This window comes from Epinephelus fuscoguttatus, linkage group LG19, assembly GCF_011397635.1.
Source record: "Epinephelus fuscoguttatus linkage group LG19, E.fuscoguttatus.final_Chr_v1".
NCBI lineage: Eukaryota > Metazoa > Chordata > Actinopteri > Perciformes > Serranidae > Epinephelus > Epinephelus fuscoguttatus.
Genome location: NC_064770.1, coordinates 8,248,683 through 8,276,076, shown reverse-complemented (window position 1 = coordinate 8,276,076; position 27,394 = coordinate 8,248,683). Strand labels below are relative to the sequence as shown.

The following is a 27,394-nucleotide window of genomic DNA, read 5'->3' as shown; positions in this document are numbered from 1 at the left end:
ACAAAGTTTGGGCCAGTTTCACTTCTGAAGCTTGGAAAATTAAGCAAACTAGACTAAAAAATACACACATACAATATGAAATTAGTTTATTTGATGCATGTCAAGGCATGAAGATATGCAGAATATATTAATGTTTTGTATATTTGGTCTCATGCCTATGCACATGGAGCTTAATAGTCTGTCTTGTAAGCTCATTCGAGCTGTACATCTACTGATGCAAGATACTACATTGATAAGAAAATACAGTACCCCCATCTGAGTAGATTTTTGCTGTTATACCTCAGCACCAATGGTCGCCATGGCTGCATGGGTCGCTGTGACCTTGCATCTCATTTTTGTGAACACAATATCTCAAGAGGGCCTTGAGAGAATTCCCTCAGATTTGGCACAAACATCAACGTGGACTAAATGATTAACTGATTAGATTTTAGTAGTCAAAGGTCACTGTGACTTCACAAAACATGTTATTGGCCATTACTCAAGAATCCATATGCTAATGTGATAACATTTCAAACAAATTTCTAAGTTAAGAGGACTTTTTCTTATTGGATGTGAATGCTGGAAGTATTCACATCCAATAAGGAAAATTTGTCCTGCTCACAGAAATGTTGACATGGAATCTGTCACACATACACATTTTTGCTGAGCGGCTCCAAAGCGAAGGGAGCGCCGATTTTTTTCTCATTCACTCCCATGTAATCTGAGAGGAGAAATTTCTGGAAACAGCTGAGGTGCAACACATTTGTAACTCACTCTGGTGACCCCATTTTGGACTCTTGAAATATAAAACATGACACGTGCGTTCACAAGAAGTGGCTCTCTCTCACCATCACTTTATTTTCATGATGGGACCAACGGTTTGGGTATGCGAAGAATTTGTTCGAGGAGTTCAAACCCATTAAAAACAGCCTTTGTTGATCCTCTCTCTCATGAGCGGTCTGTGTGCCCCTCAAGTGCAGGCAAGTCATTAATTGCCATGACAACGGCTGCACACACAGACACCCACACACAGCCCTCTACTCATACTTGAATTTCCTCTTCAACTTGCTCATACGGCCACAATTTTCACTGAACATACACAATTTATACCACAAAACGTAGGAAAATTTGTCCTGGTCACAGAAATGTTGACATGGAATCTGTCACACGTACACATTTTTGCTGAGTGGCTCCAAAGCGACGGGAGCTCCGATTTTTTTCTCATTCACTCCCATGTAAACTCAGAGGAGAAATTTCTGGAAAACAACTGAGGTGCAACACATTTGTAACTCGCTCCTGTGACCACATTTTTGACTCTAGAAATATAAAACATGACACGTGTGTTCACAAGAAGTTTATCTCTCTCACCATCACTTTATTTTCATGATAGGACCAACAGTTTGGGTATGGGAAGAACTTGTTCAAGGAGTTAAATCTCCTCTAAAAGAGCTCTCTTCTCTGTGTTCTGTCTGTCTCTCTCTGCTCTTCTACCAGACTCACAGAAACATGATGTCTGTGTGTGTTACATGCAGACATGACAGGGGCAGAATCTCCATTTTAACCCTTTAGTTGAGTTATTTGAGGAAAATATTCATTTCAACATTTCAAAAGGCTGTGGCTTGAAAGTGGTGAGAGATAAAGGCATACTGTAAATGAGAAAACTATTCATCATTACCCAAAGTTTGTCATGGGAGTAAATTAACTCATCCAATTTACATATTGTGGCATCACTAGGCGGCGGCCATATTGGATTTCATAAATCTCAGTAAAACAGCATTTTATTTGCAGAGCAGATTTCTTTTGTTTTGTGCTTTTTTTATCGTCTCATCCTCAAAATAAAGGAAGATGAATCTGATGAGAGTAAATTAACTCATGTTTGAGGCCATGCGGCAAGGTGAGTGTGCTTGCTGATCCTGTAAGTCCAGTTAGCTCCTTTAACTTTAGCTTATATTGTAGTTATGCTATGTAGTGTGTGAAATAGAGTATGGTGAATGTGACAGGAAAGCTAGTATCAGCATTGCTTCTGCCTGGAGCTCGCATGTATGGAGCCTGGGTTTGGTTGAAGATGGCAGTGCTGTTTGGGCTGAGAAAGCCATGTGTAAGTAAGGAGGAAATCCAGGAAGAGGAAGGTTATTTAAGTGTGGGAGTGGCCTATCTGAATCCATTTTGTTTGAGACCATGCTGCAAAGTGAGTGTGTTTGCTGATCCTGTAAGTTTATTTATCTCCTTTAACTTTAGCTTATATTGGAGTTATGCTATGTAGCGTGTGAAATAGAGTACGGTGAATGTGCTAGTAAATGTAGTATCAGCATTGCTTCTGCCTGGAGCTCGCATAAACAGAGCCTGGGTTTGGTTGAAGGTGGCAGTGCTGTTTGGGCTGAGATCACTGTCTAGCCTCCTGGAGGTGTCATAGTTGTGAGGGCTCGTCTTGGGGAGGTAGACTGTACAGCCTAACCCGGCGGGGGAGTGTGATAGCCTAACAAGGCTTCCTTCCCTGGGTCTACCTCCTCTGTGGTAGTATAGGTAAGGTAAAGTAGGTTGTTCGTTTAGTGTGGGGAGCAGTGAGACCTGGCATTAGGGGAGTGTCTCTGGGACGCCAGAGATCACTGTCTAGCCTCCTGGAGGTGTCGTGGGACCAACTAGATGAAACACCGGTGAAAGGAGGTTCCCACCCGATGACCCCAAAGACATGTTAGTTATCACTGCTCACTGGTCTGTATAGTTAAGCCTTGCCATAATAGCTTGTCGTAGGGCTTAGGAGGTTATTCACTGAGTGCTGATCCCTTTTATTTATTTATTTTTTTTTTAAGAGCACAAACTTCTTGTGTTTATTTGAATTTAATTTGCATATTGTGGCGTCACTAGGCGGCGGCCATATTGGATTTCATAAATCTCAGTAAAACATTCAAATATTCTAATATTCAAACTTTATTTTATTAAAGGCAGCTATTCAGTGTGGAGTCAGCTTTTCAACAAACTTTCAAACATTCAAATCATTCAAACTTCATTGTATTCAAGGCAGCATTGCAGCGTGGTTTCAGCTCGCAGCATTCACACCCGCAATTTCTTCAGAAATTGCTTCTCTAGTTATTATTATTATTATTATTATTATTATTATTATTATTATCATTAATATCTGATGCAGCACAGAGGTTGTCCAGTTTATTTCCAATACCTGAACAATGACTAGCAGGATCCTATCTCAGCTTATTCTGTTGCATCTTTCCTCAATGTTTACTGATTTTGACATTTGAAAACATTGACCTGGCTAGCTAGCAGCTGGCTAGAAGCTGGCAGAAGGAGAGTTTACAGACTAGTGAGATGATTTCCTCATCCTAATGAGTGATTCACTGCTACATGCCACCACCGTCCAAAGCCAACCACAAAAAGCACCACCAACACATGCAAAATAGATGTAAGAACATAAATTTAGCAGAGCTGACAGACAGGTGACTGGAGAGCTCTCTTGCAAGGGAATAGTTTTACACTGTGGTACTAATTCTGCAAAGTATCTCGCAATATAAACAGAGCTCATTATCATTAAACTTGCAGTTGCGGTACTGCATCAGTTCAGTCAGTCTGTCCATCAGTCAGTCAGCATCTAGCTGGCTACGGACAGGGGTCCCACAAGTATAAAGAGAGTTGTTTTTTATCTGAAGTGATTTGTAATGTTAAATGCAATATTTCAAACATTCATTCATCTTCTAACCGCTTCATCCTCTTGAGGGTCGCGGGGGGGGCTGGAGCCTATCCCAGCTGACATCGGGTGAGAGGCAGGGTACACCCTGGACAGGTCGCCAGACTATTGCAGGGCTGACACATAGAGACAAACAACCATTCATGCTCACATTCACACCTACGGACAATTTAGAGTTATCAATTAACCTAGTCCCCAATCTGCATGTCTTTGGACTGTGGGAGGAAGCTGGAGTGCCCGGAGAGAACCCACGCTGACATGGGGAGAACATGCAAACTCCGCACAGAAGGGCTCCCACGCGCGGGATCGAACCGGCAACCCTCTTGCTGTGAGGCGAGAGTGCTAACCACCACACCACCGTGCCACCCTAATATTTCAAACAGAGCTCAAGAATTATCACCAAACACACACGCTGTTTTATGTGCAACTTCACCATTGGTCTTGTGAGCTACCGGTCTGGTAGTATGGCTGCCTCTGCACTTCAGTGCTTCAGGCCAGAGGGAGGGAATCCTGCTAAGGGGGTTTGATGGACTCTGCTAGCAGCGCTGGCCAGGGAGATAGCCGGTGCACACTAATTATTGCCCTGACTGGTCGTGCTGGCGATGACTGTCAGGAATCCCTGGCCCTCCTCCCCTGGTCTGTCGTAAGGGGCATAAGTACATGTATTTTCCATTTTGAAAGTACATTAATAATGTTATTGTGTGATAGCTTAACTCTCAAAGATGGACAGAGATGGAAGAGAGGACAAACGAGGAAGATGACAGATTATTTTCAAGTAGGACTGCTCAGATAAACTTGGTAGAACATGAGGTTTCCTTCCTCCAGATGTTCAGAGGCCAGCCATCAAATCTCAGCTCCTGTTGACTCATCTCAGGTTTTCTGTACCTATTCTTCTTCCTCTGTGTCTGAAACATCAGGAAGTAAGTATTTTTTTAAGGGTGTAAGTAACATTTTGGGTTAAAATGAGTTATAATGAGCTCTTTCTACAGCCAAAAGGGTACGTTTGAGTTCTAAACCAATCCAGAGTTATTACTCAAAACCAATACTTACCACAACACAACACAGATCACACTGAACTATTTGGGGCCAAAAAGGGCATAATTGCACTTATTTACTTACTTAGAAATATATACATATTTAAATTTCAACACATTGGTTATTAAATATATTGTCATCTGAATGTTTTAATCCAAAAAATTAAAATCAACAAATGTGATGGAAAAAAATTGTCATTTTTTGATTTGGCTGTCCTGTGAAGGTAGTCAAAAGTCACTTATGCTCTATGTTTCTCACCCTTTGATATGGCCCCAACTGTATGGGACTAATAATGGCTTAATGGGAAAAGAATGCATGAAAGCTGGTGTTCCAATCCTTTCGGTCACTTACACACACACACACACACACACACACACACACACACACACACACACACTTAAAGAATAGACACACATACACGCCAGATATTTTCCTTTTTGAATCAGTGAGCTCCATCTAGTGGACTGTTGCATAGTTGAAAGGCAACAGCTGCAGGTCTCAGCTCTGAGTCCATTACAGTTTTTTACAGTCGTTTACGCACTAAAATAAAAATTTTCACACAATTAACAGCTCTTTACACTCAAGAAGCAAAACACCTGTCCATAGTTGCACAACAATAAGCACAGACTCAGCTTCACACTTTTTGCAAAACATTACACACAGTGATTTACAAAACTCTGCACGCATTATCACACCTTAGACACAGATAAGGATTGTGAGGTTACTTCCTTCTCATTACAAAGCCCCTTCTTGCCAACAACCACACTAATGAATGAACTGGATAATCACATCCACCTGGTGTGGAAGCACACAGGTGCTTACTGTAAACCAAGTGGACCACATGCAGTACATTGTCGTTTGGGACAATGTATCTTTCCATTGATCTGCTGTGGTCCACAATTGGTTCCATGAGCACCCTGAATTTGCAGTCTTATACCTTCCACCATACTCCCCATTCCTAAACCCAATAGAGGATTTTTTATTTGTCTACACTTTACAGTAGTAAGAAAAACTACTATTTTGTTCTGATTTTCATTGTTGATCTGTTACTGTAACTGAGTATGGTAAGAAATAAATATTTTCAGTCTGCAGCAGTCTGCAATCAGTGTTGTGTTTGTTTGTTGTATTTATGTACTTTCTCTGTATACCTCAAAGTAATCATGAAGAATGTTGTGGGTTTGACAATATCTTTTTGTCAACTAAATTATCCCTTACATAAAAATGTCTGGCAAAAAAGTCTAGCACTAGACCAGCTGTTTCCTAAAATAGGGGTTTTTACAAATGTATTTTGTATTGATCACTGTAGTGTGTAACTGTCTGCAATAGTGTCTGATCATTTGAAGACTGTGTTAGTGAGATGAAAACAAAACAGCATGTTTATAAATATGTGTATATGTTTTGACTGAAGTGTGTCATTTTGCAAACAATCTAGGAGTTATGCAAATTGAGTGTGGTGTGAATATTTTGAAAAAAGGAGCCCTGTTTTCAAAATTGCGTGTAAACAATTGAGAAAAACTGTAATAGTTTCAAATCATCTTTCCCTTTACAATGGCTGTTTTGATAGAGACACAAACTGCATAATTCAGACACCAATTGTATAACTTACATTTGAAATAGTTTAGGGCTACATCTTAGAGGGAAATATTGATCTTTTGACTGCACTAAATTGGTCTGACAGCTTCAGTTACTTTTCAGATTTTATTTTTAGTATTTTTATTGTCCACTGAAAACCATGTATTTCCAGCTGTGTTGATGTTAAATGTTTGTGATACACTAAAAAATGAAGTGTTCCTTATGGTGAGAAGAGCTCTATGCTTATTTAAAACATAATATTAGCGTCAGTGAATGAAGGACTTCAGACACAGCAGATTGAAATGTCAATTTCTACATGTTTACATGTTGCTCAACGGCTGTATTGATTGACTGTTTCCTTATGGACGTTTTATTGCATTCACAGTAACAAGCTTAGCTATCATCAGCTCAAGTTATCTTAACTTTTTCTGTCTCAACCATGACATCTCTTCTCTGTGTTTGTGTGTTTATGTGTGTGTGTGTGTGTGTGTGTGTGTAAAAATGATGCAGAAGCCAAGACGCACAGACAGTAGGAGGAGAGGCTCTGGCAGCATGATATTAAATTACACTAAAACATAAAACAGTAAGTAGCAGTTACAGATAAAAGAGCCGATAACAATGGAGCTTCTCAATAATCTGCAAGATTAACGGGGTCAAAGCTTCACACAGCAGCAGTTGATCAGAATGACAGTAGCCTAATATGCATCATTAACCACATCTTATGAGCCATTTATATTTTGAAAATCTGCAGTACTCCTTTAATTTACCCTAATTTAGTTAATTCTCTTGATTTTTAACATCAGACTTCTGACTTTACTCTCAGACTTGAAAAACGTTTGTCATCTGGCCCTCAGCCTCATTTGTTGTATGTCACTTTTGTTCTTTAAATTACTTCTGTTCTGAATTTTCCAAAAGAAGAATATGTGGATTTTTGGAAGATTAATGGCCAAAGTGTGGTTTCAGACAGTCAGCTTCTCAACATAGTTGATCAGGCTGAAGAATATATGCATCATTAACCACATTTTATGAGCCATTTATGTTTTGAAAATCTGCAGTATTCCTTTAATTTACCTAAACTTTAGTTCATTCTCTTGATTCTCTAGAATAAAATATTTAAAGATACAATATTTTTGGCAAGTGAGAAGCAAAAATTCCACATATACACAGCCATCAGCATATTCCTGGTTTTAAAGACAACTGTAACTAGACACAACAGGACTATCAAGCTTTGAGTGTAGTTATTTATTTATTTATTTATTTATTTATTTGATATTGACTTAAATGGCATTCTGCAGTTTTATAACACAAATTCAGGAAATACTGCTGGTCTACAACCATCTGACATGTTCCACCAGCACAGTCATGTTGGTCTGCTATCAACTGACACCAGCTTTATCAACTCGATTAGGTTCATTTTGTCTACTCAATTAAACAGTACAGAGGTTTTTTTTCTTTTCAGACTAAGTGATTCGGAGATGTTTCTTTGTTGCTGTCCTCAGTATTTTTGTGTGGGTTTTGTTTCAACTAACTGAGTACAGCAACAAAGATACAGTGACCATACCCAGTGGTTGAATTTTTAATTTTTAACAAGGGGGATGCAATGTAGCTTTGATTTTTTTGCGTGCACACATAATCAAATATGACAGCACAGATGTGCAAAATTAATCAAGATAAAGAAAAATGGCATAACCTATACCTGCTGCCTTTAAAAAGACAAATATCTACCTGTCTGAAATCAGCGAACCATTCCTTCAAAAATGACCAATAATTTCAAATGTAAATCTGCCTCCATGACTGCTGTTAATGTATGTAATAATATATATGTAAGAATGGAAAGCTGGACAGGCTTAGTGACGGTAATTAAGAGGGTCAAGGCTTAGCTAATGTATCATTTCTTACCACTGTTCTCATGAATATACTGTATTCTCCTCTTAGATTATACTGAAATATGTTTTGTTTCCTGACTATCTGAGCAGCAAGAATCTGAAATGCTGAACATGTATTAGTAAATAAAAACATAGTTGTGTCACAGTTTTCAGAAAAACTCTACAAACAGCATGTGATAATGTCAAACAGTATGGGAAGAAAGTTGTAATTAAAGGTTGAGTGTGTAAGATTTAGGGGGATTCGGTGGCGTCTCGCAGGGAATTGGAGATTGCAACCAGCTGACACTTCGTGGCTAGAATTCCTTTAGTTTTTGTTGTTGACTAAGCAAGCACTTTCTCATTACAAATCAGTCTATCTACAAAGCTGTTTTGCATCTTGAACACAGGCTCACATGTCTCATACTCTTGTGTGCTCACACTTTTTCACCGATAACCTAATGTGTGCTCACCTTTAACTGACCCAGACGTTTCAGAGTTTTATTTCAACTGGTAAAAACACAGAATAAAGCAATTTCATGTCACAAATCAGTGTTTTTCCATCACTGTTTGACATGTCCCAGACAGGCGGCTCAACCATCACATGCTAATGTGTGCTCACCTTTTTTTCTCTGATAACTTAAGATCCAGACATTCAGGACATTTTTACTGGGGGTCTCTTATTCTCCAGAACAAATGGACCAGTTGATTTAATCCAGTTAAACACTGAATAAAGCAGTTTCACATCACAAATCACTGTTTTTCCAATGCCGCTCTTTGCAGATGGGCTTCTAACTGCAGTGGCTTACGCGGAAATGTGAATGGCCTTATTTAGAGCCACTGTTTGGTTTGTCCATTCTAGGCTACTGTAGAAACATGGCGATGAACATGGTGAGCTCCATAACCAAGGACCTGCTACCTGTGTAGATATAACAGCTCATTCTAAGGAAACAAAACCATGAATTCTTGTTTTCAGGTGATTATACACTATTCATTTGAATAATGAATACATAATACATATTATTTACATGTTCTTGTTGCATGAATGGAAAGAGAGGTTTCTACTTAAGACGTCCAAATGAAGCATCATGAATCATTGGTTGTATTTATTGACGCCACTAGATAGAGCTCTAGGTTAAATTGAAAAAAAGGCTCAATTCAGTGTGCTTTCAACCTTTTGTTGAACAGAGAGTGCCCTCTAGTGGGCTCAGAAAAAAAAGAATTTGGTTTATGAACTTTTTGGTGGTTGTAGATCATCTGGCCAAATGGTTGTTCTGTTTGTCCCTTACTAGCCACCGTATTTGTAGTTCTGTTCTCAGCCAGCCAATCAGAATGCTTGTTGTTCAGACAGTCGGGAAGTAAAACTTGCGAGATGTCAGTGGTATTCACCTGGTCTGCTCGGCATTGTTAAATATAATAAATCCTGCAGTTTTGCCCGAAGCTGGTGTGATCTTTGACTCACACACATCAGAGCAAGCTTCTACATGGTGTCAGAATACACCACGAACTCCTCGCCTGTGAGTATTTTGTTCCGCCGGTCAACCATTTTTCTGTGCTGGCGCTAGCGGGAGATACACTAGCCGGACGTAATGGCGGATGGATTTCGCAGACCAGACCCTGTTGTTTTTGACGAAAATGTCGCCGAGAATTGGCGAATTTTTGAGAGGGAATATGATATTTTTATCGCCGCCGCACACTCCGACAAGCCTGCTAGAACAAGAGCCTACATTCTCCTCAACCTTGCCGGGCCCGAAGCCATTGAACGGGAGCGTTCATTTGTCTACGCAGCTGAAGTGCGCGGACCCGGGGAAGACGGAGCCGTCATCACCCCAGCGGAGTCGAGGGAGGATCCGGACTGCTTGAAGAGAAAGTTCAGTGAAATCTGCAATCCACGAAACAATAAAACAATGGAAAGACACAAATTTCATTCAAGAAATCAGAAACAAGGTGAGAGTATCGAGTCATTCATCAGTGATTTGAGAATCAGAGCCAAAAGTTGCCACTTTGGAGACTTGACTGATGAGCTTATCTGTGACCGCATAGTGTGTGGCATTATCAGTGACTCTTTAAGAAAATCTCTGTTGAGAGATAGCGAGCTGACACTTGCCAAAGCCATCTCAGTTTGCCGCATCCATGAGATGACCGAGGAAAATAGCAAAACGCTAGCCACACAAGCTATAAATGTTGATGCAGTAAAGCCAGTTGCAAGCAGAAAGCACCAGTCAAAATCACAGACATTCTCCCAAACCATCACAAAATGCAAGAACTGTGGAAACAGCCACGCAGCTAAGCGGGAGAAGTGTCCAGCATACGGACAACAATGCCATAATTGCAAAAAGCTAAACCACTACAAAAAGTGTTGCAAGTCCAAATCACAAAGCCAAAGTAACTCACAGTGGAAAAGTCACAGACAGTCTGTGCATGAAGTGACTGTGGACCAGGCCATAACATGTGAAGATGACACATTTTACGTGGACGGTGTCCAGGCTGACAGTCATGTTGACTGTGTTAAGTCCCAAACCAATGAGCAGGACGAGGGATTTGTAAAAATCCACATAAATGGCAAACCCACCGAAATGAAAGTCGACACAGGAGCAAAATGTAATGTGATGTCACAAGAGACTTTCAAACAAGTGAGTAATGGTGAGCAACTCGTAAAACCAAAGAAAGCCACAAACCTTGTTGCTTATGGTGGCACCAAGATTGAAACCAAGGGCACAGTTACACTGTCATGTTTTTAAAGGAGCAATGCCACCAATTATCCTTTTTCATAGTGGACAGAGAGGTGCAACCACTGCTAGGATTTCGTGCTTGTGTGGACATGGGAATCATCAAAATAAGTCCTGACGTCCATCAGGTCACCATGGAGAATAACACAAATTTCAGCACACAGATTTTTACACAATACAGTGACCTGTTTGATGATGAGCTTGGCCAACTCCGGTTACGTACTCCATGACGGTGGATCCCAGCATAGAGCCTGTGGTCCGACCAGCTCACCGCATCCCAGTTGCAATGCAAGGTAAAGTCAAGGCTGAACTCGAACGCATGCAAAGAATAGGTGTCATAACACCAGTCACCGAGCCTACAGACTGGGTATCTTCCATGGTGGCTGCACATAAGAAAGACAAGCCAGAAATAAGACTGTGTATTAACCCGAAAGACCTCAACACTGCATTGAAAAGGCCCCACCATCCAATGCGCAGTGTTGAGGAGGTGGCAGCACAGATGTCAGGGGCAACACTGTTCTCTGTACTGGATGCTAAAAACTCTTTCTGGCAGATACGTCTTGATGAAAAATCCTCCATGTTGACGACATTCAGTACTCCGTTTGGGCGTTACAGATTTCTACGGATGCCTTTCGGCATCAACTCCGCAAGTGAGGTGTTTCAACGCTCGATGGAACAGCTGTTTGCTGGCTACCCATGCTCAGTCATTGTTGATGATATCATCGTTGGAGGCCGTGGAGCAGCCGAACATGATGCCAATTTAAAGAGAGTGCTTGAGCGGGTGAGAGAAGTCAACCTCAAGTTAAATCCAGCTAAGTGCAAATTTCGCCTGGACCAAGTAGGTTATGTAGGCCACATCTTCACAAACCAAGGCCTGAAAGCTGACCCTACTAAAACTGCGGCAATCACTGAAATGCCAGTCCCCACGGATGTCGCTTCACTGCAGCGCTTCCTTGGCATGGTAAACTACCTTGGCAAGTATATTCCGAACTTCAGTGACATCGCAGCACCACTGAGGAACCTGACTCATAAAGAGACTGCATGGTGCTGGTTTCAACAACATCAGGAGGCATTCGACCGCCTGAAATCATGCTTGTCAAGCCCACCTGTACTGGCATACTACGATGTCAAGGAGCCAGTCACGCTCACCTGCGACGCGTCATGCTATGGACTTGGAGCTGCATGCATGCAAAACGGTAGACCAGTAGCATTCGCTTCACGCACCCTCACAGATACGGAGACACGATATGCTCAAATAGAGAAGGAGCTTCTGGCTGTCGTGTTTGCTTGCACAAAATTCAAAGACTATGTATATGGAAAGCCCACAATCGTGGAAACCGACCACCAACCTCTGGTAACCATCCTGAAAAAACCCATTCACACTGCCCCTGCTCGTCTCCAGAGAATGTTGCTTCGACTACAAAGCTACGACATCAGTTTGGTGTACAAGAGAGGCAAACACATGTACCTGGCAGATACTCTGTCAAGAGCTCGAACACACAAGCCTCGCAAAGCCCTGCTGAAAACGACGCTTTGAAGTCATGTCGGTGAGTTATATCTCCACTGCCTGCCTGGAAGAGCTGAGAAAGCACACAGCAGAGGATGAGGTGCTACAGACCCTCAGTGCAGTTATTCAAAGAGGATGGCCCACGAGAGAAAACCAGCTCCAGCCTGCTGTCAAGCCCTTCTTTCCTTACAGGGACGAGCTAACAGTAGAGGAAGGGATTGTTATGAAAGGCCATAAGACAGTCATCCCCCACTCTTTGCAGCGAGAGTACATTAACATTGTTCACAAAGGCCACCCAGGTATTGAAGCAACCAAGCGCAGAGCTAGAAACATAATTTTCTGGCCAGCAATGTCACATGACATCACAGAGGTGTTGCTCTCATGCGCAACGTGCAACAGCACCAAGTGTCATCAGCAAAAGGAACCTCTTCATCTCCACCCAGTCCCAGACCTCCCATGGTCCACAGTAGCCACAGACATTTTTGAGTGGCGTGGTAAACACTACCAAGTGCTAGTGGATTCATATTCTGGATGGTTTGAAATTGACCTTCTCCATGGCATAACTTCATCAGCTGTGATCTCCAAATTAAAGAGACACTTCTCAGTTCATGGCACCCCACACACCCTCATATCTGATAATGCCAGGCAGTACACCAGCCAGCATTTCAAAAATTTTGCCAAACAATGGGACTTTGTCCATGCCACCAGCAGCCCTGAGTTCCCCCAATCGAACGGGCTCGCAGAGAGAGCGGTCCGCAGTGCCAAGCAGTTAATGGAGAAATCACACAGGGATGGGACAGATGTCTTCCTAAATCTCCTGAACCTCAGAAACATACCCCGCGATCCAACATTGGGCTCCCCTGCTGAACGCCTGATGTCACGACAAACGCGCGCAGCCATCCCAGTGAGCACCAAACTACTGGAACCAGCCCGCGGATGCTCAACAAATCAGTGCCCAGCTCCTCAGCAAAAGACTCACTTTAAAGCACCACTACGATAAGTCCAGTCGCTCACTACAACCTCTGGCAGAGGGACAAGTGGTACGCCTGCAGACCCCAAAGGCTACGACCAGCTTGGATCTGTGAAAGAGACAAGCAAAGAGCCACGTTCCTACATTGTCCAGTCAAATGGGAGAACATTCCGAAGGAATCGCCGCCACATCCTTCCTGTTTCAGAGCCACCACCGCCGCAGCTCTATGCACAGGACCCAGATTCCCACGACACTAGCCCCTCCACAATGAACAGTGCTCCCCCCCCTCCACAACCACCCCAGCCTAATGCCATACAGTCACCACACCAGTCCCCCCTCCGGCCATTGCCCGCAGCTCACCCCCCCCTTGAGAAGAGCAATAGACAATACATCACACGCTCAGGTCGTGTCTGCCGGCCAAATCCAAAATATATATGAAAAAAAAAAAAGAGTGAGAGAGACTATGGACTGCAATAAACTAATACAGTTGTTTATAACGAGATTTAAGTTTAAAAGGTGATGTTTACTTGATATTTGCACAATGTTCTAAGTTTATGCACTTACACATCAGAGTAACATATTCACCTACCTTGATTCCACGGTTAGGTTTAAGTCTTACCAGGAATATCATTAATTGGTCGTTTTATGACTGCTGAGAAACAATATGTTTAGTAGAAATGTTGTTTTTAATTGATATTCACTCAATGCTATGTTTTGTGTGGGAAGTGCAAGCTAGAGGGAAAGGATGTAGATCATCTGGCCAAATGGTTGTTCTGTTTGTCCCTTACTAGCCACCGTATTTGTAGTTCTGTTCTCAGCCAGCCAATCAGAATGCTTGTTGTTCAGACAGTCGGGAAGTAAAACTTGCGAGATGTCAGTGGTATTCACCTGGTCTGCTCGGCATTGTTAAATATAATAAATCCTGCAGTTTTGCCCGAAGCTGGTGTGATCTTTGACTCACACACATCAGAGCAAGCTTCTACAGTGGTCATCACTAGTTTCTACCTGTCTGTCAGGTATTATTCTGCTCTACAGACTCACACAGTAGGAACAGCAGCTCACCTGTTTGGATGTTTTACTCACCAAAAACCAATCTAGGTGTGAGTTTCACTATGCTGGTCACTGAAGGTGGTGACACAGAGAAGCTTCCAGGCTCAGGTGGGTTGATATAGGCACAGAGAGGCAGTGATGCAGTGTGGTTTGCTACTCAATTACAAATCCACAGCCTACATATAACTGTGAGATTACTTTACATTGAAGAAAGTTAAGAGGCTTTCATTTCACAGCCCAACCAGTGTGATTTACACAATGACGTTTTGCTGAAACCACAGCTGCATTTGGCTTTCTCTCTTACAGCTGTAAACAGGCTGAAACTAACACTGGTTCCTCTTTAAATAACACAAACCCCAACTCTTCAAAGACTGGGCCAGGAGGAGTGTCACTTCCTCAAAATCTCTTACATATACTGCTGTGGTCTGTAAATGTTAACTTACCCTTGTGAAAGAGACTGAAAAAGTTTCACAGCGCCCTGCTGGCTCCAAGAATTAAAGGGGAACTAACGTTTTTTTCAACCTGGGCCCTATTTTCCGATCTACTTTTGTCTAAATGAGTGATAGGATGTTCAATAATTGACATAGTCAGGGCTGTAGCCTAAATTCAAAATTCTGTAACCCTGTTGACATTTTTGAAGAAAAGTCAGCATACTACATTTTTTGAAGGTTCAATATGTCCCAAATAAAAATCCATCGTATGCCGGTGAAATAAGGTTCTCAGTTTTTTATAAATCCTCCGCCAAAATGTTATGTTTTAGGTGAAATTTGCATGTGTATGTCTACCTGTGTGTGTGTGAGTGTGTGTGTGTGTGTGTGTGTGTGTGTGTGTGTGTGTGTGTGTGTGTGTGTGTGTGTGTGTGAGCAAGGACACTACTGTGCACATTTTCATAAATTTTTGTGGATGGATGTAACATGAGCCTGGGATGATGAACCTGTTAAATTTCCAGGCTCACAGCGAATATGTTATTGGCTAGCTAGCATGCTAAAAGTTAGCTTAGCAGCCACAGTAGCACATCAAATTTTCAAGCAAATGAATTTTTGCTGTGCCACTTTCTGGTGTGACCCGGCAGAGTGTTTTTCACAAATAAATGAAAGAATTGTCCCAGACCCAGACACAGGAAATGTTCTGTAACTGTCACTCAGCCCCTAAGAAAATAGTCCCGCACAGGGCTCTAGGCAGCCAGTGGAGTGGCAAACAAGTGTGATGCTCAAAGAACATTTACTCCAACTTTGTTGGTGTCTTGGACTTCCATTCATTTTCACGTAAGTAAACTTTAAACTTGATAAGATTATTCATGTAATTATTGTTAAAAATGTTGGTCAATGAGTTAATTTTGAAATTTTGTGGTTAAGATTGTTCTTTGCTATTTCAATGCAAGACTTTCCAGCATGTGTTCCCAGACTGTTTCCTTGTTGTTGACCTTGCCTTGGTCTGACTTTCCTGCTTTGCCTGCTCCCTGGTAAACCACTCAGCCTTCTGTCCTAAACCATTGAGCTCTGCTTCCACATTCCTGATTTCTCTTCGTCTGTTCCATGTGGCCATGCGGAGGGACTGCCAGTCAGCTCTGTGTTTTGAGTTCACCTGTTCTGCTGCCTGTGATTTCCAGTGCTGTGGATTACCTTGCCATGTGGCTGCACACTCAGCCTTTGTGTGTGAGCCGCAGAATCCACTCATCACCACTGGTTCCTCAACTCCACGCCGGTTCTGACCTATCTACAGCCGACTCCTCACAGAAGTGTTGGCTGTTTGCTGTTTGTGTGTATTCAGCGGACACCAGGGGATTATCGGCGCTCTGCTCCATCGTGCAACGCCTAAGTATTGGATTGAACCTGTGTCTCAGAAGGCCCCAAACCAAGAAACTCACTTAAACTGTGGTTTACCTACCTGCTTATTCTCTGATTGACAAGCAGTATATTGAAGTTTAATATAAACTGTTGTTTTCACGTCAAGTTTCTGCTTGTGCAGTGATTATTATGAAGGCGCCTCGTTAAAATAAATGTGAAGGTCATAGAAAGCAGCTTGCACAGTCAGCGTATGTGAGATTTTTTTTTTTTTTTTTTCGGTAAGCGACTGCATACAACAGCTGCTTCACTAACTGGTGTGTTACCAGTTCAATCAGGAGACACTTATTTGAGAGTGAACAATATTCTATTACGAAATGAACAATATGACTGGCAAAAAGTTCTTTGGTGTTTAGACCCCATTGTCACGTGAATATTAAGGGGGTCGAGATGCCATGGTTAGGTTAGGAATACTCCCACCAATAAAGTCAAGACACTGGTGGTGGAGGTGAAGAGAGGGCATCTGTTCATCCTACAAAGACAACTGACAGCAACAAAGATGAGAACAGCTTTAAAGCTTGACAGCAAAATATGATTTGCTTAGGGAGACCATAGCAAAATCTGGTTGGATTAATATAAAGTGAAGCCCATAGTCAACTGATAGAATAAAAGCCAGAGTGAAGCAGGGAGAGATGTGAATGAAATGAGTGTAAACAAAGTCTTCATAACTGAACCTTTGCTAAACTTCATTTACAGCTTGATGGGAGAGTGGCAAATAAACATGCCATCTGAGCTGCAGTTTGCCTGAAGGCACGTGGGAGACACTGAAGTCAGATGAAAGAAGCGAACAGACCAGACTTTTGACAATTGGACAAAATGCCATGATTATACTGCACATCATCATCACACTATAGGCATGGTGGTGGCAGCATCACTCGGAGTTAATCATATGCTGGTAAAAGCAGACACTGACTAAAAGCTCTATGTGTTTATGTCAAACACTGGCAAAAATGTTAAAGGGGAATTTAAAGGAAAAATTGGAGCTGATCAATGTTCACGTGTTGAAATATCTCTTACCTCTTACCTAGGATCACAGTTGTACAATAAAATAGCTTTAAGACTACAGTGATTATATTTGTGCAGAAAAAGTAGATAGCAACTGTGTAACCTCTCACTTGGTGGCTGTCAGAATGAGCTAGTTAACCAGATACCTGCAGAGCATTACTGACACAGCATAGGTGTCATTAATGCTCAGACAGGTGAATCTGGATCTCTGGCAGGGCCTTTTGCTGTGCTCCACCTGTGTTTTAAAATATGTCTGATGAATGTATGAATATTTTTTTGTTCATTGCATTGTCTATACTGTCATTTTTTTTCTGTTGGTTATTCTCCAGGTACTGTAGTTTTTCCATACCTGAATCTTGAGTTTTAAGACAGATTGTAAAGCCCCTTCAGGCAAATTTGGAATTTGTCATACTGTGCAATATAAAAAAAACGAGGTGACTAGTAGAAACAGTTTGACTGATGGTGAAGTACTACATGTTTTCATCTTTAATCTCCTCAAATGATGAGTACTTCACTGTAATCCTGTGAAAACCATTTGTTTGAAACAATGCTGATAAATATCTTTTACCTTAAAGCTTAAAACACACAATACCTGCCATCACTATTTGCCTTTGTGGATCAGCATCAAATATACAAAGAGTTTCATGATGACTGCATCACAACCTTCACAGGAGAGTTCATATTGACAGGCGCACTGTGAGCGCTGTTCATCAAAGCACTGAAGAGGAAGTTGTGGGCTGCAGCGATTCAGACCTGATCCTCACTGTTTTTGACACAGACTAACTTTTTAAAAGCCACAGGGCCACTTCAGTCTGTGGCTACAGCTCAATACTGGACCAGTTAAAAAAATGTTGTTCACATCAGTCTCTGACCAGTTTACATAGGGAACTAGGGTCCAGGTCAAAAAAACAAAGTTATCCTAAACAGTGTCACAAAGGTGTTGATTCAGCTGTGGTCATTTCTAGGCTTTGTGCTTTTATTTTATTGGATTACATCATGTGTTCATGTCAATTTGGAAACACACATTTGAGCTCAAAATGGATACATTAAGACATCACCAGACTGGAAAAAATAAAATAGTAATGAATGAATGAATGAATGAATTAAATTTATTTTGGTTATACATTATGGGGAACGAAGCTTAACAATTTGTGCGAATCTAAAACTACCAAAAACAAAACAATACAAAACATTATACATATTCACACTGATTTCACACAATATACTCCACACAATCACTAACCAAAAAAGGAAAAGGCTGAAGCCCAAAGGCTTATTTATACATCTCCTAAACAAACCATAAGATATCCCAGAATATCAGCAAACAGAAAAAGTAAATAAAGAAAGAAGAAAAAAAAATAACAACGAAACAAATCTTTTTGTCATCGGGAGGGCTACTGGAAAAATAAAGTGGCTGCAGATTCCTCAGCTCTAAAATACTGGGTGATTATTTCACCATCAAGTCCTCCCAATGGTTATATCTGAGTCTGTGTGCATGTGCAGAAAGATCGGCAAGAACTTTATTTTAAGCAAGATACATTCAACATAAAGCATTTGAATTCAACATTTCCACTTAAAAACATTAAACATTTATCTAAAAAGGGTATTTATATAAATGAAACCAATAAAACTGAGGAATAGTTTCACATTTAAGAAAAACATTTTCTTTTTTGCTGAGAGTTGGATAAGAGGACAATCTCAGAACCCAACAGCTATCATATGACAGTGATAAAGCCTCTGGGGGGGGGCATATTTCGGGCTGATCCGGCGTAGTTCACAGATATCTAGGCCAGTACATGATATCTCAACATGTTGTTATCCCAAGTTGTCAAATATCACCATTTGGTCAGTGGACTGACAGTCTACATATGACATGCTGTCCTCCTGCGTCTGCTGTTGATGTTCCAGGATGCTGTGTCAATTTACGCTTACAATGTGAATTGTGCCTTTTCAAAACAGTTTTCACAGGAAATGTACAGTTTCTGCTGGTTAGGTGCATACAGTCTTTTTCAAAGTTAACTTAAAAGATTGCAAAACACCTCATATTTAAAGCAAGTCGGCCTCTAGTTTCCTGGCGCGGTGCAGGGTGGCGAACCCCGCACAGAGCTAGTTTCGCAGCGCAAAGGGCTGGTTTGTATTTGCATAGAGGTTTTCATCATCGCCGGTTTCTTCTTCATCTTCTTCGTCCTCTTCTTCTTCCTCTCCCGTGCTCTCCTCGACACTGAAACAGTCCTCCTTGGCTTTTATGAAATTTGCATGGGGGCATGCTTCCTCATAATCGTGATCGTCATCACTCTCTGGATCCTCATAATCATTAATCTCCTCTTCCTCCACTCTCCCTGCTCCCTCTTTGAAATTCCTGTTGGTGCTCACTGGATCCATATTCTGATAGTCACCCTCCTCATCCTCATCCTCATCATCTTCATACTTATACCTGACTCTGAGAGGCACTGAAACACAAGCATCAGGACAAAAATGTGTCATGAGCATCAGAATAAAGTCTTTGCAAGCATTCAAACACAAATGTTGTGATGAAAGTGTATCAAGAAAAAAGGAAAACAATCAGAAACAATTAGTCTTTTCATGTAATGCACTGTGTGTCCTGGTGAACACAGACTTTGAGTTTGGACGAGAGTTCCAGGCCGCTTGGTTTGTTGTCTTCTCTTGTAGACCAGACAGACCACTATCAAGACCAGCAGGACCAACAGCAGACCCCCAGCAGCTACTGAGAAGACCAGTGGCAACAAAGGCACTGGGAAAGAAAAACATTTAACTGTTAACCTGAAAATTGTGTCCATTTTTTGCTGCTGGGATTATTGTTGCTGTATTTACACACGAACTGCTGTGTTGTATGAGAAGATGCGTTTTTGCTTCTAGTGTGTTATTTGGAGGGGATGGTTCCTGGTCAAGAACAAGCTTTCAGGATCTCAAACATGGTGGTGATAGCTCAGTCTGTGGGCACTTGGCTTGGAAACCAAGGGACTGCTTCACCTAGTGGACTAAATATAAAGTGTTGAGCAGTGTTTAATTTGGCAGCTATTTCAGATTTAGTCTCAAGATTCATTTATTTAAATTTTAGATTTAGAAATTACTTAAATTTCTTACAGTCATATCTCCCTTGAACTTCGCCACACTGCCTCAATGATTTCCAGTGCTAGCCCTACTGCTCCACCTCGTCTGTATCCAAAAGCTTTCAGAAAACGTGTACAAATACGGATGAGTATGGGCAGAAGACTCTGTCAATCTCTATCTAACGTGAAGCCCTTAGGCCCTGCCTAAACATATACAGATAATTTGAAAACAAATATTTTCCCCCTCCATTTTAAAAAATCTGTCCACACAACCTTCCTTTTAAAAAAAAATATCCATCCACACTAAAAAGCAAAACTGACACCAAACGCTTGCACGCTTGTGGTGTTCACAAGGAAAGTTGCTGCTGCAGCTCTGCTGTAGAGCCACCTGTCGCTGTATCTAAGGTATTTCCATAATTAAAAGCCAGTACTGTACTCATTTATGAAGCCACTGTCAAAAACGCGGCCCTGCAAATATTTTACAATAAAAAGCCTTAAATGAGGGGATTCTGTCCACAGAACTATTTTCAGAGGGCTTTTATTTTTTTTTTACAAAAACTAATAATTTCATGTCTATGAGTGAAACGAACATTGAAACTATAGTAAAAAATGGTACAATGTCAATACCATTATCAAAATACCATTTTCGCTGCCTATTTTGGCTGAGAACTGCACATGTTAGCGATGCTCAGGTGGGCAGTGTGGTCCGGGCATGAGCTGTCTTTAGAAGTCACACCTCCTAAAAAATGACAGTGAAGTGTACAGGCTAATGTTACCTTTTGCAAAATGCTTGGGCCTGATCTAAAACCGTTTTTTCTGGCTGACTTCAAACCATGGATACTGAGTTTGGGCAAAAACATTGGATGCAGCAGATTTCTGTTCATCTGTGAAGTGGTGCAGCAACATTAATGCTGGGCATATTGCCCATGTGACCAGCCCTGCTCAGGCACAATGACAATACAGTATTTAATTGTGGAAGAACAGTAGTTTTAGCAGTAGGCAGCTCTGCAGCAGCATCGCTGTCTGTGGAAACACCACACACGTGTGAGCTGCAGCAGTTCAGCAAAGCAGTCGTCACATATTGCTCACATGTAGGCAGTGTGACCCGGGGGTAGGTTTAAGTATCCTATGTTATAAAACTAGATAAAGTTTTAATTTTTGGTGATTTTAACCTGCACATCGATGATGCTACTTCACAGGCTGCCTCTAATTTTCTTGACATTACAGAGTCTTTTAATTTTAAGCAACATGTCTCTGGCCCTACACACAGAGCTGGTCATACCCTGGACTTAGTCTGTTCTTATGGTCTTTGTATTGATAGTATTCGCTTAGAGGACCTCCATTTTAGTGATCACAAATGTGTTTTATTTAATTTCTCTTTTGATCTGGATCTTTTGCCCAGTAAACATTTCTCCCGCCACCGCATCATCAACCAGAGCACAGTGGAAAATTTCTCAGCCTTATTTAACCCCGACATACTTTTTAACTGTAGTGAGGTAGAGACTTTTGTTGAGTTATTTAATGAGCAGTGCTCAGATATACTTGACAGAGTGGCCCCCTTTAAATCCAGACTTGTGTCTACTGTTAAATCCTCTCCCTGGATTGATAACCACATTCGTAGTGTTAGGCGGGACTGTAGGAAATATGAACGTCTATGGAAAGCCACCAAACTTGACATCCATCGACAACATCTTAAAGAACTCTTAGGGCATTTTAATGAAATGGTGAGAGATGCTAGGTCTGCATACTTTGCCAAAATTATTGAATCTAGCAAGGGAAATTCTAGTGTCCTTTTTGAAACCATCAACTCTATTGTATCTCCTGTTCTGCCACCTCCTCCTGTTTTCTCAGACACTGACTGTAATTCTTTTCTTAAGTATTTTGTTGATAAAGTCAACACTGTCAGAGCAAGCATCTCCCCATCCTCCAATCATCTGCCCGTTGGTAACCCCAGCCCCACAATTTTGAACTCCTTCTCACCTATATCTATAGATGACCTCTCAAATTTGGTGTCAAAAATCAAGCCATCATCCACCCCTTTCAACATTCTACCTCCATCTCTGTTTCTTAAAGTCTTTAATTCCATTGGCCCATCTATCGTATCCATGATCAATCTCTGCCTGTCAACTGGCTCAGTTCCTTCCCAGCTGAAACATGCTGTTGTGCAGCCATTGCTGAAAAAAACAAATCTTGACTCTTCCCTCCTAAAAAACTACAGGCCTATCTCCAAGCTACCTCTTCTCTCCAAACTCCTGGAAAAAACTGTTGCTGGGCAGTTCTCTTCACTGATAGATTCACATATGTTGTATGACACCTTTCAGTCCGGTTTTCGGAAGCTGCACTCCACTGAAACGGCCTTGGTTAAAGTTACTAATGATATCCTGATGGCGGCGGATGATGGGAAATGCTCTCTCCTCGTTGTACTAGATCTCAGTTCAACTTTTGATACAGTTGATCACAAGATCCTCTTGAGCAGGTTGTACCATTATGGTATCCCTGGGTCTGCATTAGACTTTTTAAAATCATATCTGACTGATAGGAGTTTTTCTGTGTCTGTGGGTCAGTTCATGTCTGTCCCGGCACCTTTGTCATGTGGTGTCCCGCAGGGTTCTGTCCTCGGTCCTATGTTATTTGCCCTCTATATGTTGCCTCTAGGTCGCATTATTGACAGATTCGAAGGCATTTCCTATCATTTTTATGCAGATGACATTCAACTGTACTGTTCATTTTTACCTGAAGAGGTTCACAAACTATCTAATTTACTTGATTGTTTAGAGGCCATAAAAATCTGGATGTCAGACAACTTCCTCCAACTTAATAATGAAAAGACAGAAACCCTAATTGTTGCCCCAGACATTGAAATCTCAAACGTGAAGTCTTGTATCGGGTCTTTAACCAATTGTGTCCAACGCAAACTTCGTAATTTAGGTGTCATATTCGACCAAGCCCTATCATTTGATAATCACGTCAGCCTACTCAACCGATCTTGTTTCTCACAACTTAGGAACATTGCCAAATTAAGGTCAGTTGTGTCCAAAGCTGAAATGGAAATGATCATTCATGCTTTTAGTAGCTCTCGCTTAGACTATGCCAATGCACTTTTTACCTGTTTGAATAAATCCTCTCTGGCCCGTCTCCAAACTATCCAAAATAATGCTGCTCGGCTTTTAACCTGTAGCAATAAGAGGGCTCATATCACTCCAATCCTGTCCTCCTTGCACTGGCTTCCAGTAGAATTCCGAATCAACTTTAAAGTATTGCTCCTGACTTTTAAAGCCCTACATGGTCTAGCCCCTGCATACATCACAGACCTCCTTCAACCTCACACTCCTTGTCGCACTCTAAAATCCTCGGATCAGTTCCTATTGTCAGTTCCACGTACTCGTTTTGTCACTCGTGGAGACCGAGCTTTCCAAGCGGTTGCTCCCAAACTTTGGAATGCCCTCCTCTTTTCGTTGCGATCTGCAGCGTCATGTGACACTTTTAAAAAACAACTGAAAACACTGCTCTTTAGCCAGGCCTTTGGTTAACTAACTCTTTTCACCCCATCAATCTCTTACTATTTTTCTTTTATCTAATGTTTTATTTACATTTTGCATTTTGCAGATACCTTGTCTTTTGCCTTGCTTTGTTTTTAATGCTTTGTTTTGTGCTTTGTTTTTAATGTTGTGTTATATTGTTATACTTGCTTTGTCTACTGGAAAGCACTTTGTGATCTAGTATCTGTGAAAGGTGCTATATAAATAAACTTTACTTACTTACTTACTTACTTACTTAAATATAAAGAAGACATTATCAAACAGTGCCAACAAAACATCAGCTAACCGGTACCCCATCGTAGTCACAGTCTGTCATAGTTTCCCAAACGCTCCGTGTTGCTCGTCCAAACATATAAACCATAACCAGAGTTTTTAAAAATTCTGCAACTTGGAAGGAGTTTTACATCTCTGTTTCAGTCACCCTAAAACTCAGATTGCATGTGGATCAGAGGCCAAAATGTAGAGGAAAATATGTGTTTACAAAAATAACTGTACATGTTTAGACAGGAAACTCTTGGCAATTTTAGTGAATTTTTTTGTTTTCTTTACATTAATTTAATTTGGCTAATACAGGTTTCAGAAATTGGAATCAAGGTGACAGGTTATATGTATTGAAAAATATTTTTTTCTATAACTACAAATCCTGTCCACACATTTACAAACTTTCATTTCTCTAGCAGGGGTGATTTACAAACACATGCTTAATGATCATTTGAAACGCTTTATTTCTGGCATGAATTCTTTCTAAATCTGCAACATGTTAGTCTGAAGGTTTAAACTACTGAAGGTTTACAGGCTGTGCTGCTGATGCAGCCATATACAGTAAGTGCAGTAGTAGTCTATTTATAATTCAGCTATTGTTCATTAAACACAACGTTTAGTTTAAATTCTACATTCTACTTACTTTTAATGATGACACTAATGGGTGCTTTCTGTGTAGAACTGAATTTCCTTGAGGACAGTGTGACTTCATACACACAGCTGTAGTTTCCCTGGTGTTCATACTCAGCTACAGGAAAGGTAAAGGAGGCTGAGTGGTTGACTGCTGGCTTGGTGTCAGTGATGTTGGAGTCAGAGAAGATGAGAGACAATACTCCTCCAGGATAAAAGGAGGAAGTGGTGCAGGTGAAGATGAAGCTGTAACCCCTGGTGACCTCTGCTCCTTTAGGACTCCAGACCAGCCCTCTGTTAGGAGATGTCAGGGAGATGTTGGGCTGCTGCAGTGGCACTGAGGACAAAAGAGACAACAGTGTCAAGACAATATTAAATTTGTGCTCTTATGAATCAGTAAAGACTGCATAAAAATATATATATATCCAGAAACCTTTATTAAACAAAGATGTTTGGTTTTTTTCTTATTACATATCACTTACGGTGAATATTACAGTGTAAATGCACCCTGTAGAATATTCTTGTAACAAACAAATGGTATGTTAACATTCAGTGATTCTCTCCAAAGCTCACTGTGTGTCTCCTTTGAGTCTGACAAACTTAGTTGAGTGCATTTCCTCTACTAACAAAGCTCATTTTTGAAATATTTCCAATGCCAGAAATATATTTCTGGTTGAGTATTGAAATCCTGAACTAACTTTTTTGCATAGATACAGTCACATTTAAAGATATACTGGGCCCTGCACGCAACAACAATTTTAAAATCATCGGTTTAAGGAGCGAAGTCTGTGTGGGCGTCTCCACACCTGCAATTGGGTCATTTCTCTTAAACAGCTGTGCGATCATAGTGACACATGATTGGAATCAGAGCTGCAGCATGTGAAAACAATGCAGCACAAATCTGTAGCCAGAGGCAAATGGTTTTAAACTCTTTATCAGTACAATAACAATAGATATTAACATAGCCTAACAAAAAATAGTTTGGTGAGGCCTTAATGTGTTTTATCAATCTGATGAAGCCTCAGTCTAACAGAGGACCTATTATGCTTTTTGTATTTTACTGTATGTCTTAAAGGCCTCTCTTAAAGAGTGTTAGAATGAAGGATGTTCATATTAAACGTGGCCAAATTTCAAATGTTGAGGTGAACATATGATACAGAATTAATAGCCTTTTTAAATAGGAATTGCGCAAATTAGCAGGAAAGCCCAATCAGTCTTTTTTCAGCATTGGCAGTATAAAAGCAAAATCAGGGAGTGCAGTGAAATGCCGCCTGCCCTTTTGCCTTTGTTGGGGCAATAGGGGGCTTGAGCCACTAACAAAATGTGTAGATCAGCGTGTGATGTAAACAGTGACGTATGACTAATGACTTGCCTTGCTCCCGGGGAAGCCTTCGGCAATTCTCTCGCAAGTCGGCCCGTCCTTCACCGTCCCCATCATCTGACGGTTAATGGCCTGTTCATTTGCGAAGGCAAAGAGGGTGTGCAATTCCTTGTCTCCCCAGTTGCTCATCTTTACAGTGTCTTTCAGGTTTGCGTTTCCCTCTTGGTACTAGCTGCTCATTCCTGCTATCAGCTGTTTCCTGTTTATCCACCGCCAGAGGCTCAACAGCTCCTCCCACAAGTCATCAACAGCCCCTCCCGTGGCAGTAGAGGCGCCTCATTCTTTTTAAACCAAAAAGGTTTAGCCAATATGTCTACCCTACGAGGCGGATAATTGGGCACCTCGGATCAACTCGCCAATCCGGCTCTGTGTGTCTAAATGCTTGCAGCTTGCCGGCAAAACGGCCCAACGTTCGTGGAAAATCTGGCAGTGTAAAAGGGGCAATAGAAATAATCCCCATGTGCAAAAACTTCAGGTTTCCTACTGTTCTGAAACAGGCCTCCAGTAAGTGAGCTGGGCTTTGAAGCCAGATTTCGTTGTGGCCAAACTGTGAAACTGCAATATCTGGTGTCTGTCACGTGATGCCCTGTGGTCCAAAAAGACTTTTTGTCATTGACTTACAAGGTGAAAGAGATGTCTGTGAATCAGTGGACAAATTTATTTGAGCATCACAACCCCTGCAAAATGATTCCTTTCACTATCAGGATTTAACCCATTTGATCCCATTACATTTCGGAAGCCTAGAAGAGCAGCATGATTAAATCAATTTTATCCCCATTCAAGTTAGCGGAGCACTAAAGTGGAAGTTTGCTGTTCAGTCGGGGAAGACGCACTCGGGGCCTGCTCTACTGGCAGTGAGGAAATAGTGTCCATCATCCCTGGATTATCGGGGTAATTTAATTTGGGCAGTTGAACCATTTTGGCTTCAGGTGCCACCAAACAATTTTCAAACCAGATTAAATAGTCTTGCTATGTTAAAATACAACATTTACTTTTGATTGAATAATCTTGGTATTGCTATTCTGCCTTCTTAGTTGTGTTGTGTTGTGTTGTGTTGTGTTGTGTTGTGTTGTGTTATTTTATTCATTCACTAATTTCCTTACCAGCAACAGAGAGACTGACAGAGTCGCTTGAGGGGGAGCTGAAGTCTCGACTTGGTCCCGTTGTCTGATAATGACACTGGTACGATCCTTCGTCATCAAAGTTGACTGCAGGTATGTTAAACATACTCGAACTTTGGGTCTTTCTGAATGAACCTGAAG

The 27,394-nt window shown here is 41.3% G+C and overlaps 1 protein-coding gene across 1 annotated transcript; it reads right to left on the bottom strand.

The window, feature by feature from the left end:
* Positions 1–19,000: 19,000 nt before the first annotated feature.
* LOC125879626 (uncharacterized) lies at positions 19,001–27,394 on the bottom strand. Its single transcript, XM_049561588.1, has 4 exons — positions 27,236–27,394; positions 24,765–25,088; positions 19,868–20,002; positions 19,001–19,700 (listed from the first exon to the last, which is right to left on the bottom strand). Exons 1-4 carry the CDS (start codon positions 27,357–27,359, stop codon positions 19,357–19,359), a joined length of 927 nt encoding a protein of 308 aa, XP_049417545.1. The 5' UTR covers positions 27,360–27,394; the 3' UTR covers positions 19,001–19,356.

What these genes read in the sequence shown, in the direction of transcription:
- LOC125879626 (XM_049561588.1), bottom strand. Translation starts at nt 27,359, where the DNA reads ATGTTTAACATACCTGCAGTCAACTTTGATGACGAAGGATCGTACCAG. An exon ending in TGTCAGTCTCTCTGTTGCTG is followed by an intron (nt 25,089 to 27,235) that starts GTAAGGAAATTA and finishes TTTTGTCCTCAG; the next exon opens with TGCCACTGCAGCAGCCCAAC. An exon ending in AACTCTCGTCCAAACTCAAA is followed by an intron (nt 19,701 to 19,867) that starts GTCTGTGTTCAC and finishes CTTGTGTTTCAG; the next exon opens with TGCCTCTCAGAGTCAGGTAT.